We start from the raw sequence: 14,482 nt of genomic DNA, 5'->3' as shown, positions 1-14,482 counted from the left end.
TGCCCAAAGGTCTGATAAGTTGTCTACTTGCATTTCTCATTTATTACTTTGCTTTGCCATCATGGGCAAGCCTATTCATTTAAAAATGGATAATACCTCTACATATACATCTAATGCTTTTACACAATTTTGTAATCAATAAAATATAATTTTAAATCATAAAATTCCTCAAAATCCTACCGGACAGGCTTTGGTTAAACAAGAACATCATACTCTTAAAACTTGCCTTTTAAAGTAAAACAAAAACGGGTGTCTAGCTTCTCTAATATTTATAATGGTTTAAATACTGTTTTATTAACAGTTAATGCACTCAACATGCAATATAAATTTATACTCACAATTGATCATCTGCTTTGGATAGACATCTTATTCCCAAACAGCCATTAGCAAAAATTTATGTAATATACAGATTTTTACCAGACCCAGGATGACAAGACCCTATGCCTCTGATCACATGGGGAAAAAGATACACTGCTATGCTTCCACCAACAGGTCTAAACTCACAAAAAACTCTGTAAATACTTTGGTCTTAACAATAATGTTCTGTTGTTGTATCCCAGCCATGAAATTTCAGTACAGTCAGACTCCTCGACTTCTAAAACTCATTACAATATCTGGGTTCACTTGGCTAAAATTGTTATATACCTGCAAAAATGTCTCATGGTACCCATTGTTGTTTTAGCAGACTGTTTTCTTACCATCCCCACAGGATATAAAAGGCCACCATCCTGCACAATGTATCCATAAAGGTCTATTCCCGTTGATAAAAAACTGTGATGATTCAGTAAGCCTTCTCTCTAAGGCAAAATTTGACACTTTGACATTTTCCTTAGTGGGTATCCCTGGACAAGTTGCCAGGGCTTACAAAACTACTATAAAACTGGACTGTGCTATGGTTAAAAAAATACTAATCATACCTCTATGGCAATTAATATGCTTAATGAAGAACAAAAACAAATTGTCAAACCATACTTGACAATCAGGCTGCAATTGATTATTTGTTATTATTATATCGCAAGGATGTCAGGAGTTTAATAATATGTGTTGCTTTAACTTAAGTGATAAGAGTAATTCTATTTCAAAGGAGTTAGACTACTTTAATGATATCATTGATGAGGTCTGACAAGATGATGGAGGTTTAGACTTATTGGATTGGATAACTTCATGGTTACCTAACTTTTCTTGGTCAAACAATTATTCATAGGTGGATGTTTACTAATACTGGGATTGTTATGTTGTGCTTGCTGTTGTCAATGCCTATCCCATTTTTTGCTTCCATCAGCATTAAAAAGAAAACTATTATGCATTCGAGAGGACTTAAAAGACAGGAAAGGTGATCTGCAGGGTTTCTGTGTTTGGGATTGGGGTTCATGATGACTGCATAACTGTGGCATGCTTGGTGCCTAGGGAAGTTTCTGTGCAGAGGCAGAGGATGCCCAGTTGCTATAGTAATGCCCTCCATGCTAGTCTTATCAGCTTTGACTATAATCTTAGTTAGTTCCTGGGAATATAAGTACTTGTTTGCTAGATAACTACAATGTTTTACCAAGCTCTAGTGCTCCTGGTGCTGCCCACCTTACAGTAATTTCAGACAATGGACTTTCTTGAGAACTGCACAAAGCTCTTAATATTGCATATTTGTAACTATGAAATGTAATTGCAGAATAAGCAACCTTACTTATACTCTAAACAGTAATGTGGTTTTGATGCTAATGACCTAATATAACCTGTTGGTATAAATAAATGTGGCCACTTGGACAAGGAGCCACTCTGCTACCTTCCCTGGCTCTACACCTTGACTCTCTCTTGTCTTTATTATAGTTCCTTACAGTAATAAATTATCACAATGATACGTATCAAGAGTTGATTGTTTTGGTGGGAATAAATTGATAGCACATAGCAAGCAATGTGTATTAACTGTGGTCCAGTCATTCACCCTCTTACTAAAGAAATACACATCAATTAATAAATTTAAGATTAAATTAGCCAATTGCTTTGAAAGTTTATCAGATTATAATTGCATGCCCCATATTCTCAGTTCAGTCTCTCTGATACTTTTTACATACATTGCTATCATTGCAAGTTTTCCTCACAACTACCTTTGAAATAGGATTGCAAGAGGTGGATAAAGTAATGTCTATGAACTATTCATTTTGTGGACTTATTTTAACTCATCCATTATCTTTGAATATACAAAACTTTCCTAACAACAACCTACAGACATAGGACAAACACATAAAAATAGACAGTAATAATCACCTGTACATGTGATATGAGCTTCCTCCTCTGAAGAGCAAGACTGGTATTTCCAAGGGTCAGAAGGACACTGCCAGAGAGAGGTATCAGTTTCCCGACAGCGAATTCCATCCACCCAGCGGGGTCTAGAACCTTCTCTAGAAGGAACCCAGAAATCCAGAGTCCTAGTGTCCCCACAGCCAAGCTGTCTGCAGATTATGGACAAGGTCATGGGTTCCATGTGGCTGCTGCAGATACTGCCCCAAGTGTTGTTATAGAAAACCTCCAGCCACCCAGAACACTCCTGGTCCTCGCTCACCAGCCTGAGGGCCAGGAACTCTGAAATGGAAAAGAGGAAAACAGGGGTCAGTGAGCATTCAGCTCTTACTGCTGTTTTTTCTTTATTCCTAAGTAGTGAGTGTTCATTGCTGACTCTGCTGAGTAAGTGCCCACTAGGTAGAAGACTGGAAGTTATTTTTTTGTCCCTCTAACCTGTTTTGCTAACTTGTACCTCACTTTCTTTTTCTACAACAATGTAATATTAGCAAATCAATAGGCAGAAATACTATCTGGGGGCTCTGCAGTGAGTAAACTCTTTACCTAGTCTCTGAATAATCATCTGACAGGCCCTAGAAAAGGATGGATGACACAGATGTGGCACGTTAGTGGAGCTCCAAATATGCTCACTCTCTGATCCGCAGAACCTGTGAATATTTTACCTATTGCAAAAGGGCTTTAAAGACATCATTAAGAGAAGAATCCTTTCATGGATTATCCTGGATCATCCTGGATTAATAGATGAGTACAATCTAATCATATCCTTAGACTTGTGTCCTCAAAAGCAGATAATTGTTTCTGGCCCTCATCTGAGGGAGATATGTTCATGGAATGATAGAGGATTGCACTGCTATTGGTTAGAAGAAGGAAGGGGCAATGAGACAAAGAATTCAAGCAACATCTAAAAGCTCCAAAAAGGAAAGAAATTAGTCTTCCCAGAGCTTTGGATGTTGCAGCCTGCTCACACCTTGTTTATAGCTGAGACAGACCCAGGTCAGTCTTCTAACCTACACATTATAAGGTGATAAATTTGTGTTGTTTTGAATCATTCAATCTATGGTAAATTGTTACAGCGGAAATAGAAAACTAATTCAGTGGGTCAAGATGTTGCACCCACATGTCACAGAAGAGTGATGACTGCTTTGAATGGACACTGTAGAGAATGACTGTGACAGGGGACAGTGTTGAGAAGGAAGGAGCAGAAGCTCAGTTGCTGCAGCAGGAAATGAAAGGACCTAATTTTCTCCTCTGCTGAAATAACAGGAATTGTAAGAGGAGCATTCTCCTCTGCCCTGTCAACAACTGACCAATCCCTGTCCTATGGCTCAGACACCACCCTGCAGACTTTCCATTGCCCTCCCCCACTTGTGCACAGTGTGCACCACAAACCTGAGCAGATGACCCCAGCATCCTCCTTGTGACTGCAGTTGTGCTGCCTCCAGCCCTGGGAAGGGCACTGCCACACATGGGCCTCCTCTCCTGTGCAGTTTACCTCATCCAGCCAGATGGGCCCTGATCCCTCTCCAAAGTGACCAGAAATGGTGGCCTCCAGGGCCACTCCACAGCCCAGCTGTCTGCACACTACATGGGCATCATTCAGGTCCCAGCTGTCATCACAGATGGAGCCCCAGGAGCCCTGCTGCAGGATCTCCACTCTCCCTGTGTAGTGACTGTCCCCATCCACCAGGCGGAGCTGTCTGCTGTCTGAGGGGAGACAGGGTCATGTCAGTGGGCATTTCCACAGGGAATGTGAAGGCTCTGGTGCTGGGAGCCTTGCTCACCTGAACAGTTGGCAGTGTGGCCCTCTGAGGCTGCAGAGCCTGCTGGGTCAGACCAGGAGTCATTGCATGGGGGCAGCAGCTGAGTCTGGTTTCCTACCAAATGGGTTAGAGAAAAGGAATCTGAATTAACATATATAGTAATCTAGTGATGGCATCTGAGGTGAAAGCTGTTACAAAGGAGCATTAATTTTATAATGAAGATTTCTGCTTTTCGTTATGCCAGAATTTTGTTTTAAGCACACATGTAGGAATGAGTTTAGGAAAGTGGAATATATAAGGGCTGCTTGAGAGCATTGCACAGCTTCCAAAACAACAAGACTTTTAGAGTCAAGTTCAGAGAAAAGTGAAAACTAGAATCAGGTATTTTCCCCCTTAGGCATTTTTCATTCAAAGTTAGTAGGTAAGATTCTAAAAATTTCAGCATGTTTGCCACATGTTTTCTGGGAATACACAAGTATAATTTAGTTTGGACCAAAGAGGTGAAATTCTATTGAACATCCAGAAATCTTGCATCATATTTTTTGAACTGAAAGTAGAGTTTTTATTTTAGATGGTGTCCATTTCTAACCACTTCAATCATTTTTACTTAAGGTGATCTACCCTAAATAAACTGCATGGAAGAGGCAAAGTACCTTTATGAAGGTTTCATATTATGTGCATCTTGGCAGATAAATAATTAACAAAACCCCAATCAATATTTGAGAGTCATGTGTTATATTAAAAAAAATTCAGTAGCTAAAAGTAAGAACAAGTGGATGAGTCTAATAACACTGTAGATGCTCTTCAAAATAGAAATAGTGAAAGAACATGGGAAAATACAGAATGGAGCACAGAAATTCAACAGGATAAAAAATATAATAAGGAATTAAGAGAGATGACAAGATAAACTAATATTCTTAATACTCTATAAGTTTTAGGTAGTTTTTAAATTATTTTAAAAAATTATGGCTCTTTTTAGTTATACATGACATAAGATTCTATTTTTACACAATCATAGAAGCATGGAATATGTCTTATTGTAGTTATAGTTGCATTCTTATTGATGTACATGATGGTGGGATTCACTATGATGTTTTCATACATGCACGTGGGAAAATTATGTCTGATTCTTTCCACTGTTCTTTTCCTATCCCTCTTCTGTTCTTATATATCCTATTTCTAATCTACTGAATTTCTATTCTTCCCCTCACTGCCCCCTCTCCTTATTGTGGGTTAATTTCCATGTATCAGATAAAACATTTGACCTTTGGTTTGATAGTACTAAAGTAAAAATTAGAAAATTCATAAAGTGGGATATTTAATACACCTGTAGTGTTTAAAAATATCCACAAAATCTGTCACATTCTATCCATTTCTCCTGTCCTCCAATGTGGGCTGACAGTGGTGAGTTGCCTATAAGCAATAAAATATGGTGAATCCAGAATAGCTTGACTTAGGAAACTAGCTAAAAAGTCAGGCCTCCTCCTCTTGACTTGGTAGGATGTTTGCTTAATGGGAAATCTACTCTGTAAGGACTATCATGCAGGAGAGAGCATTTGCAGGTGGTTCTGTCAGCAGCCCCAGGTGAACTTCAAGCTACCATCCATGTGAATGAACTGTCCTGGATTCCCAGCTTGGTCAAGTCTTCAATGACCTCAGCTGCAGATGAGATCAAGTGTAACCTAATGGGACCACAAGAGACAACTGCCAAGAGTCCTTGCCAAATTTGTGAATCTACAAATTATGAGAAAAATGAATTGTGATTTTTATTTAAATTGCTATTTTGGGGGAAATTTTATTATGTAGCAATAGTCACCAAGATTACACCTACTATGAAACAGAGAAATCCTACATTCCCATGTTCATTTTGGCACTATTTACAATAGCTATGGTACGTAATCACTCCAAGTGCTCACTGAAAGAAAAATTTATGAAGTACAGATGATATATAATACAGCCATAAAGAATGAAATCCTGTCATTTGCATTAAAAAAGATGGAATGGAAAACATTGTGTTAGGTTAATAAAGCAGATACAGAAAAATAAATCCCCATGTCTTCTATTATATGTGGAAGCAAAAAAGAATCCACTGGAAAATAGAGAGGAGATTGCTACAAGGTGTAGATCATATTTAAAGTACTAGATGTGTCCAACCTGATCTAAAAATTCTTGTACATGAATTTAAGAAAGACATGTTTTGTGATTAATTTTTCTAACATATATAGTTTACATTTCTACATTGGAAAAAAGTCAAAGCCAATTTTCATTTATGTATAACAGACTCAAACATCGATTTACAAGTTGTCTTACTTATTTTTGCTTATTGCCATAGCTCAAAGTGAAAAATTTTCATAAATTGTTGGCTTGTATTCTTCAAAAATATCATTAGCATGGAATACAAAGAAAAATTAAGAGTTTCATAGTAAGAAAGATAACTAAACATGAGAACTGAATGTAGCACATTACCATACATTTTTTCCTGTGAATAACTTATTTAGGAAAATTAATAAGAATCTGAGCAAGACTAATACTATATGATTATATTACAGCAAGGTGGATTTATGGAACTTGTAACAATGCTATGGTTACATATGAAAATATTTTAGGAGTAATGGGACATATTATATTAACCACCTAGTCTTAACTATTCATTCAAAAAGATTTGATAAATTTAGGCATAAATGGAGCACAAGGAGAGAATATATTAAAATAGTAGCATTTGGATATTTGGTTAGGGTTACTTGGGAATTTTATACTATCCTTGAAACTTTTTCAGAGTTATCAAATTAACACAAATGAATAAAATGAAAGAAAGAATAAAGAAAAACCCACCTGCTTCCTACACACATACAAAAATGAAGGTGAAAACAATTAAAGCCATTTCTAGGATATTTCACCAAAAGAAACGTTAATGGCATCAAACACAAAAATACCTAGAAGTAAACATCATAAAGGCCATGTATAATCTCTGAGAGAAATTAGATATAGCTTGGAAGTAAGTTATCTCCATATTCTTGTGTTTTCCAAGTGAAATTTCAACCTAAATACCATCATGTGCATATATATATATATATATATATATATATATATATATATATATAAAGTTGTTTCTAAAATTTATGTAAAATGCATATAACCAAGTATGACTAATGCATTAGGTAATAGAAGCTGCACAATTAGAAGAGTTATTTTAAAGTAATTCTTAAAGAAATCTTACTCAGTCATTTTATAAAGTTATAATAATAAAGGAGATAAGTACAGTTGCAAGGATACACAAACAACAGGATTGAATGGAACAGAGTATAGAATGAGTAGGAAAGTCTGCATTGTTTATTTCAAAGGTGATCCTGTGGTGGGGAAAAGCTTTTTTAGTAATGATACTGAGTCAACTTGCTGTCCAAACGATAATGTGAATCTTTTCGTCACATCATACACACCCTTACAATATCATCCCCAGTACTGTGCAATTAAAGAAAAGTAATTAAACATGTATGAGACAAACTGGGAGAATATTTTATGATCTAATGGTGAAACTGTTGTATGTGTACAAAAAAAATGTTGATAAGCTGTGCTTCATTAAGAACATTTAACACCTGAAAGAATACCTTAATAAGAGAGTGAAAGTAAAAGGACAAGTGTTAAAAACTTGACACAAATACATACATATTTGCACCAAAAGCTATTGCCATGTTAATATGTAGGATTGTTATTTGAGAAGTCAACAAGTCTCAAATCTTAATATTAGTTGACTATCAATTCATGGTCATGTGGTCATTCAGCAGAAAACTCAACAGCAAAAATAAGTAAATAAGTAAGTAAGCAAGTAAATAAATAAATACATAAATACATAAATAAAGTTCTGCTTCAAATAGCACAATAGGTGAATTCTAAGCACAATGTGGAGTCAAAGTAGACACAACAAGAGAAGATATTCCATTATTTTACATAGAAGTCCAAGGCTGACAAAAATTTTCTTTAGCAGTAAATGTTAGAGTGGTCTTCTTTGGAGGAGAGCAGGGCACAGTGACTGGAGGGATGTGACTGTGACTTCTGGGAGCCACTGAAGCTCTCTGATAGTCCAGAGTGAGGAACTTGACAGAGCTGTCATTGATTGCTATACATTGTTCTCTATGAATTTCAATAAATAATGATGCTTACTTAAAAAGTACTCCTCCTTATACCCCTTAAGAGGGCCTGAAAGATGATCATTGAGAAGAATCATAGTTCACCACAAAATGTTTCTTTTCTTCATTTATTGTTTTTAACAATTTTCCATTTAATATCACTGTTCTCTCTCAAGATTAGATCATAATCCCATTGAACATTCAATTTTTTTACAAAGTTGTTTTTAGTTCTTGCTTTTATTTTTATTTATTTTATGTGGTGTTAAGGATCAAACCGAACCCACTGCCCCACACATGCTAGACAAGCGCTCTACCACTGAGCCAGAATCCCAGCCCAGAATGTTTCATTTTTAAAGCCAGCTCTCCACACTGAATGCTCTTAGAGATACCTCACTCAAGTACCATTCAACCCTGATATCCCTTACCTGAGCAGACCACAGAGGCTGTGTTTCCATGGGCACAGGCAGGAACACCCAGGGCAGTCACAGGGCAATTCCATAGAAAGGACTCAGACCCTGAGCAGTGAAATCGGTCTCTCCAGATCTCATCTCCTCTTTCCACAAAGTATGCTCCCTTTGGGGTGGAGATGGCGACTCCACAACCCAGCTGATGGCAAACGACATTGGCATTGGCCATATTCCAGTGGGAGGCACAGAGTGTTCTCCAGCCTCCAGAGGTCTTCATCTCCACTTGACCCTCACACTGAGAGATTCCATTTTTCATGAGCCGAACATCTATATATCCTGTTAGAAGATAGGGTTTTAGCAACATCACATATTTTTCTTACCTCCACAGAGTGTGTAGGGAGGTTAAAGACCTGTTGTGAGTCTCACCTGAGCAGACAACTTGCACAGCCCCTCTGTGATGGCAGGTACCTCTAGGACAGGGCACTCTGGGACAGAACCAGAGCTCAGGCTCCAGCCCCTCACACTGGAACTCTTCAGCCCAGACCTGTTCACTGTCTTCTCTGAAAGGCAGGTTCCCCAGGACAGATGCAGCCTTGCCACATCCCAGCTCTGCACAGATGACCTGGGCTGTGGGTAATGTGAAATTCCCATCAGATACTGGAGTCCATCCTTCTCCAGAATTTACTTTGACTTTCCCAGAGCAAGGTCCGTGTCCTCCATCCAAACGCACAAATCCTATGGAAGAAATTAACTAACAAAATTAATATCTTGGCTTGGAATTGGTAGCTACATGTCACAGGCAATGCTTGAGAGCTTTTCTTTTCCCAGGGTGTGAGGAATGGATTAAAAGTTGATATCAGAATGGGAATTCCATTGAGTAAGCATGTAAAGACAAATTTAGAAGGAGGAATTAAAAAGGTCAATTTTGAATGATTGACTCATATATATTTATATAACTGTGTGTATGTTGTAATTTATGTTTTTATTTTATTCTATGTGAACATATTATCTTTCATATTAAAAAGGTACTTGTGTGTTTGTCTGTATATCTGTCTCTGTCAGTCTACCTCCTTTTGTGGGGGAGCTGTAATTATCTACTTAATATGAACTTAAGTAGAAAAATACTAGGCTTAATTTTCACAAATTCATCCTCAAAAAATTTTAGCTTACTAAAAATTTCCAACATTTTTTAATGAAATAAAAATTCCATCTGTATCAAAACTGACTATTTATATTTATTTCCAATTTAGAGATAAGGAAAGAGTCCACTAAATAGTGTGAGAATGAGATGTAACCAGGTTATTTAGACTAAAACAATCAGGGTTCTTTATGTCATACTTCCTGTTACAGAAGACAGAATGATAATTTACAAGTATAATTAAAAGTTCAAGAAAAAGAAAAAAAGTTTGGATCCAAAGATTTGTGCATTTTTTTACCTTTTTAAATTTTATTTTGAGGGATTTTTTGTTATTAATAAGTAGAGTTGGAAGAAGATATTATATATCTATCTCAACTAATCAGGAAGGAATTTAAAGTATGGGTTCAGACATTGGGGCAGACATCTGGACCTAGGTATGGAAAAGTATTGTAAAAGTAAGTTTATGTCATGAAGAAGTTCAGCAGGGAATCCTTGCTGAAGAGAATAACATGATCAGTGATTATTTTTCCAAAGTTATAGCCTTCAAGATTGAATGAATATCAAAAGCATTAATCTAGTTTATTAAAATTTTTTACTTAAAGCATTATAATTGAAATGCTCTCATTTCTGAAACTGATGTGTTGACATCAAGTGTGGATTTGTGACCTTGTGACTACAAGGTCATTTTAATTTGTATTATTACTACAGAAGAGTGGGGACAATGTATCTTACTTAGAAAGTCACTGTGAAAATATAAAATTTTAAACTGAAATCACTAATCTTTATGATGTTATGTTTTAAAGAGCATGAGACTTATAGGTATCATAAAAATATAGCTATCAATATTGTTGTCCAGTGACAGAAACAATAAAGATCAGCCTCCCGAATAGAAACCGTCACTGTAGGCTTTGCCTGTGGATGCAGCCAGGTCTTCTTCTCTGTGGATACTGGTTTCCATGCAGTTACATCTCCACACTAGGGATTAACACCACTACTACCACCACCACCATGAGTTGTGCATGACTGATTATAGTTCTGGCTTAATTAGATACATACATTTGTCTGCAGAAGCACTACTTCTTTTTGATTTTCTTATTTTTTCATGGTATATTGTATATTTCTAGCTCCTAAGGTATAAAATGTCCCAATTGAGCTAGAATATAATATTACTTCCAAGTTCTATCTGAGAGAATTTAGTGGAATTCTGACTCCAGTATCCAATAGTTGAGATGTTATGTGAGTATCAAACCTTTGCAAAAAACTTATATATAATTTCCACTAATGAAAACTGGAAGCATTTCAGATAAAGAAATAGATCACCAAATGCAGGTTTCACCTTTACTCTTCTGTTCTTCACAGATCAGAGAGACCTAATCCTGTTGTATCCAGAGGGGCTGAAGAGTAAAGTTCATACAGTATGCATACTCAGACCATCAACTGAGCATCTGTTGCTGTGCTGAACAGAGATCCCGATGTGTTTAGAGGGCAGTATTGTTGCAAAATCAACAATAAGTAATCTTTTAACCTATATTAACAATTGATTATTTTCTAGGCATTTTTAATAAAATAACATGCATCCAGAAATGTGAACCATCTTTTTTTCCAAAAATACTTGATTTAGAAATTAGAGTCAGATACCATCTACACACAGATGATCCTCACTTGTTTTTCTCAGGGGTTGAATTACTCTATTGTATTTAATGAAATATAAATAGAATAGTCAATGTATGGTTCGGATGCAGTTAAGCATTGTTCTATAAACCTAGATCCCCTGATTCCATAGGTGGGTATTACTATGGTCTTCAGCTAGGTAAGCATTTCTTATATCATAGTGGCTTAGAAATCCTCATTAGTTCTATTTGCAAAATACATATCAGTTTGGGCTATATGTCAATAGTATAAAGGGATTTAGAGACAAAAAATGATTTCCCTTCCTTTTCTGCTTTACCAAATTGTTGAGGTAAATGGTACCAACATTTTATTGTCTATCCTTGTTTATACCTGTCTGGCTTATATAAAATATATTCTCAAATAAAACTAATATGCACAGGGTGTGGTGGCACATGCCTGCAATTCCATTGGCTCTAGAGACTGAGGCAGGAGGATTGGGAGTGCAAAGACAGCCTCAGCAACAGCAAGGTGCTAAAGTACTCAGTGAGACCCTGTCTCTAAATAAAATATAGAAAATGGCTAGGGATGTGGCTCAGTGTTTAAGCACCTCTGAGTTCAATCTCCAGTACCCCCAAAACAAAACAAAACAAAACAAAACAAAACAAAAAACTAAGGTGCCATGTTGAACCTATCCCTCAGTCTGAACAATCTACAGTTACAAAATCCCAAAATCGAGGTTGATTCATCTGGGCCACTAGTGTATGGACACATAATTATAATTATTTACTCAGAGTAGACCTTCTTTTTTGAATCATGAGAAAAAAAAACTGTATGAAGGATTGAACATTATTGAAGAAGTCTAAATTGGTAGTTTACCCAGAATTATCATTTTTCAAGTCATTTGAAAGAATTGGCATGCATTTCTCCTTCTGAGTTATAAATAGCATTTATATTGGAAGCAGCTTCTTTGAGTTTTGAGGCATAATATGAAGAAAACCTATTACTTGAGGCTTTTTTGAAACATAAAAATTAAATATGATATTAAATATTGTGTCCATAAGCCTCATTTGTGTATAAAATGAGACACAGCCTCATGAGGCTGTCAAGCCTCATCCACCTGTCTACTCGTCCATCACTCCACAATCTTTCTATTCTGTTTAGGGAACAGAACTGTGTCACCTGAATACATGGAAATGTCTTCATCAGTCATTGTATTTGGCCAGGCAGTGGTCCATAAAGGTCAAGTGTCTTCCTCAAAGACCAAACTTTCCCTGTACCATTGGGCTTCTCAGTCACCTTAAGGCCAGAGGTGGTAACATGACCTGTCCATCAAGGCACAGCAGGGACAAGGAGAGTGGTCATTGGAGGCCAACAACTATGGTTTGAAATGCCTTTGACTCAGGATAAAAATGGGGCAGAGAGGTCTTTAAACTTTCTGCCCAGTCCTGATGTAGGAAACAGGTATACAAAGGCAATTTGAGAGACTCCTTCCATGTTTTCTTATTCAAAACATATACCAAAATTTGCCATGTTCTAGAAAAGTGTGGGGGTTTTTGTTCTGTATATGCATATTTCAAGGAAATCATATTCTTTGTGGAGCTTCACATCTAGTGAGGACAAAATAGTTTCAAGCCATTGGGCAAAATTTATGAGACCTGAGTGGAAAAAGAAAGAAATATTCCATGTGCAGAAGTGTATTGAATCCCACGAATCATTCCCACTGGAGTAAATTAAAAATTGTATTCAGATATATCCTCATCTGATCTTTTGCTACAGACACATTGCTTCCTTGGGAATGTTTCAAATTTCTTAAAAATGTGTCATCCATGGGAATTTTTCTTTCCCCGTTCTGACCTTGATGCCACAAATTTGAGTCACTTTTGCCAATCCTTCTTCTTCTTTTGTACAGCTAAGGTTTACAGGAGTCACACAAATATAAACAGATTCGCCACCTTACACTCAGGGTCTTCAGTGCTGCTCAGATAATTCTTATGTGCTCTGTGTCACCCCTCTGTTGCCATCCACCAGTACTGTGAGCTTCCTCTATCATCTTCAAAAATTCAATTTGTCTCCTTGTTCCCATTATTATAAAATTTACCTCCCAATGCACTTTTCTTGTATCATTGAATCCATTAGATATAAACTATATAGTCTTTCATCATATTTTGTCATTTTCCTTAAATTTATTTGAACTGATACCTAAAAACACAAATAATATGTATTTTAATGAGTAAATGGATGTGCTGGCGTATGTTTACATTGTGTTATCTTTGTCTCCTCAAACACTTTAATTTTTTTTGGTGAAAACTTCCCATATGCTTTTTTATAGCTCTTTTAAATACAGTTCATTATTGTTTTCTATAGTCACCCTACTGTGCAATGGTGCATCAGAACTTCTTGTTCCTATCTAAGCAAAACCTCTTATCCCTTAATCAATCTGTAGCCTTCCATTTCCATCCCCTACACTCTCCAGCCTGTGGTAATCACAATTTAAGTCTTAAATTTGATATGATCCACTGTTTCAGATTTGACATACAGTGAGATTATAAGACCCTTGTCTTTCTTTACCTGACTTATTTCACTTAACCTAATGATCTCCAGGTTAATGCATGCTGTAGTAAATTAAAGGATTTCCTTTTCCCCCTAAATACTATTACATTGTGTAAATTTATTTATCCATTTTTAAGTTGATGGACATGTAGTTTAATTCCATTTCTTAGCTACTGTCAGTAGTGCTGCCATAAACATGGTAGTACAGATGTCTCTCCAACATCCTGATTCTATTTCCTTTCGATATACACTCAGCAGTGGATTAGTACATCATATGGTAATTTTTTGGTGGGATGTCTGATAATGTCTTTGTATATCCTTTTTCTGTAAAGGATAGTTTTTCTGTCTTAATTATTTTTGATTAGCATATATTTCTTTTAGCTCTATGAAAGTCTCATGGCACTCACTTCTAGCCTATATGTTCACTATGGAGAAGCCTGTCATCAGGTGAATTAGGCCACCCCTATGTGTTGTTTGTTTCTTTTCTCTTGATTCCTTGAGATTCTTTATCTTTAATTTTTGAGAGCTGTACTATAATATATAAAGAGCCCAAAAATTCAAGTCAAATTTATAAGAAGGCTTAAACAAATTTGGGTGTCC

At 36.4% G+C, this 14,482-nt stretch overlaps 1 protein-coding gene and 1 pseudogene across 1 annotated transcript in view; both read right to left on the bottom strand.

Annotated features, from left to right (window-relative positions):
• The window catches only part of LOC107154873, a 146,942-nt pseudogene extending 144,358 nt beyond the window's left edge, over nucleotides 1-2,584 (bottom strand).
• A 266-nt stretch (nucleotides 2,585-2,850) lies between these two features.
• The window catches only part of LOC107154871 (antigen WC1.1-like), a 29,034-nt gene continuing 17,402 nt past the window's right edge, over nucleotides 2,851-14,482 (bottom strand). Inside the window, exons 3-7 of the mRNA XM_048787559.1 lie at nucleotides 9,010-9,318; nucleotides 8,602-8,919; nucleotides 4,074-4,166; nucleotides 3,682-3,996; nucleotides 2,851-2,954 (exon numbers count right to left, since the gene is read on the bottom strand). Of these exons, the coding sequence (XP_048643516.1) occupies nucleotides 2,851-2,954; nucleotides 3,682-3,996; nucleotides 4,074-4,166; nucleotides 8,602-8,919; nucleotides 9,010-9,318 (1,139 nt within the window). The remainder of the gene's footprint in view (nucleotides 2,955-3,681; nucleotides 3,997-4,073; nucleotides 4,167-8,601; nucleotides 8,920-9,009; nucleotides 9,319-14,482) is intronic.

This window comes from Marmota marmota, unplaced genomic scaffold (assembly GCF_001458135.2).
Source record: "Marmota marmota marmota unplaced genomic scaffold, marMar, whole genome shotgun sequence".
Classification (NCBI taxonomy): Eukaryota; Metazoa; Chordata; class Mammalia; order Rodentia; family Sciuridae; genus Marmota; species Marmota marmota.
The sequence above is the reverse complement of the archived record's forward strand: the minus strand, read 5'-3'. Positions and strand labels throughout refer to the sequence as shown.